General features: G+C 51.6%; 1 protein-coding gene across 1 annotated transcript; it reads left to right on the top strand.

Moving 5' to 3' along the window:
• Positions 1-244: 244 nt before the first annotated feature.
• On the top strand, positions 245-891 carry LOC104082996 (general transcription factor 3C polypeptide 5-like; the record flags this gene model as incomplete). Its single annotated transcript, XM_009586306.1, has 2 exons — positions 245-467; positions 693-891. Coding segments are annotated over 2 exons (422 nt in total), but the record flags the coding sequence as incomplete, so codon positions are not given.
• Positions 892-911: the final 20 nt, after the last annotated feature.

Below are 911 nucleotides of genomic sequence, written 5' to 3'. Positions count from 1 at the left end.
TCGCCTGGGCCGCTGCTGTCGACGCGAGAGGAGAGGGGAGGTGTCGGGCAGGACGGGAGCGTCTGCGCGTCCCCCTGATGTGCTGCTGGTGGTGGTGGTGTAGGGGAAGCGTGAGGGGAAGCGTGGGGGGAGACCCGACGCGAGAGGGTGTGGAGCCGGGGGCCTGGTGCCATGTGGAGTCTGGGGGAGATGGGCTGCGCGGGTGCGGTGCTAACGGAGACTGTGCCTGCCGTTGCCGTCACAGATCTATGCGGACCCTGCCAAAAGGCTGGAGCTGTATTTCCGCCCCAAGGACCCTTACTGCCATCCCGTATGTGCCAATCGCTTCCCCACCTCCACCGTGCTGCTCAAGGTGAAGAGGAGGACCAAGAGGAAGAAGCAGTTGGACACTGAAGAACAAATTCAGCCAGAAGTCCAGTTTGAAATGGAAGTTCTTGGGACTGTCACCACCGTTTACAAATTTCAAGGTAATACTTGGATTTGTGTCCGTGTGGCTTGAAGATGAGTATGTCTGTTGGGAAAGGGAAGTGTTTGCCTGTAAGAATTTAGGACTGGAAGGGCAATCAAGTCTCCTTGCTGCATGAACCTTTGCATAAACTTATCAGGCTCCTGCTCCTGAAAGTTGAGTGTTTTGAGAAATACTGTTATAGTCAGAATGAACTTCACAATGTTTTAACTTTTGTTTCTCCCAGGAATGTCTGATTTCCAGTACCTGGCAATGCACTCTGGTCCTGATGGCAAACAAACCTCCATGTATGACAAAGTCCTAATGCTCAAACCAGAGAAGGAAGAATTTTTCAACAGAGAATTACCTCTCTACATCCCGCCACCAATTTTCTCACGTCTGGACACTCCCGTTGACTATTTTTATCGGCCAGATATACAACACCGGTTAGTGCCTTTTCTTATAA

The sequence above is a fragment of the Fulmarus glacialis genome, unplaced genomic scaffold, assembly GCF_000690835.1.
Source record: "Fulmarus glacialis isolate BGI_N327 unplaced genomic scaffold, ASM69083v1 C13619619, whole genome shotgun sequence".
In the NCBI taxonomy this organism is placed as follows: Eukaryota; Metazoa; Chordata; class Aves; order Procellariiformes; family Procellariidae; genus Fulmarus; species Fulmarus glacialis.
The sequence above is the reverse complement of the archived record's forward strand: the minus strand, read 5'-3'. Positions and strand labels throughout refer to the sequence as shown.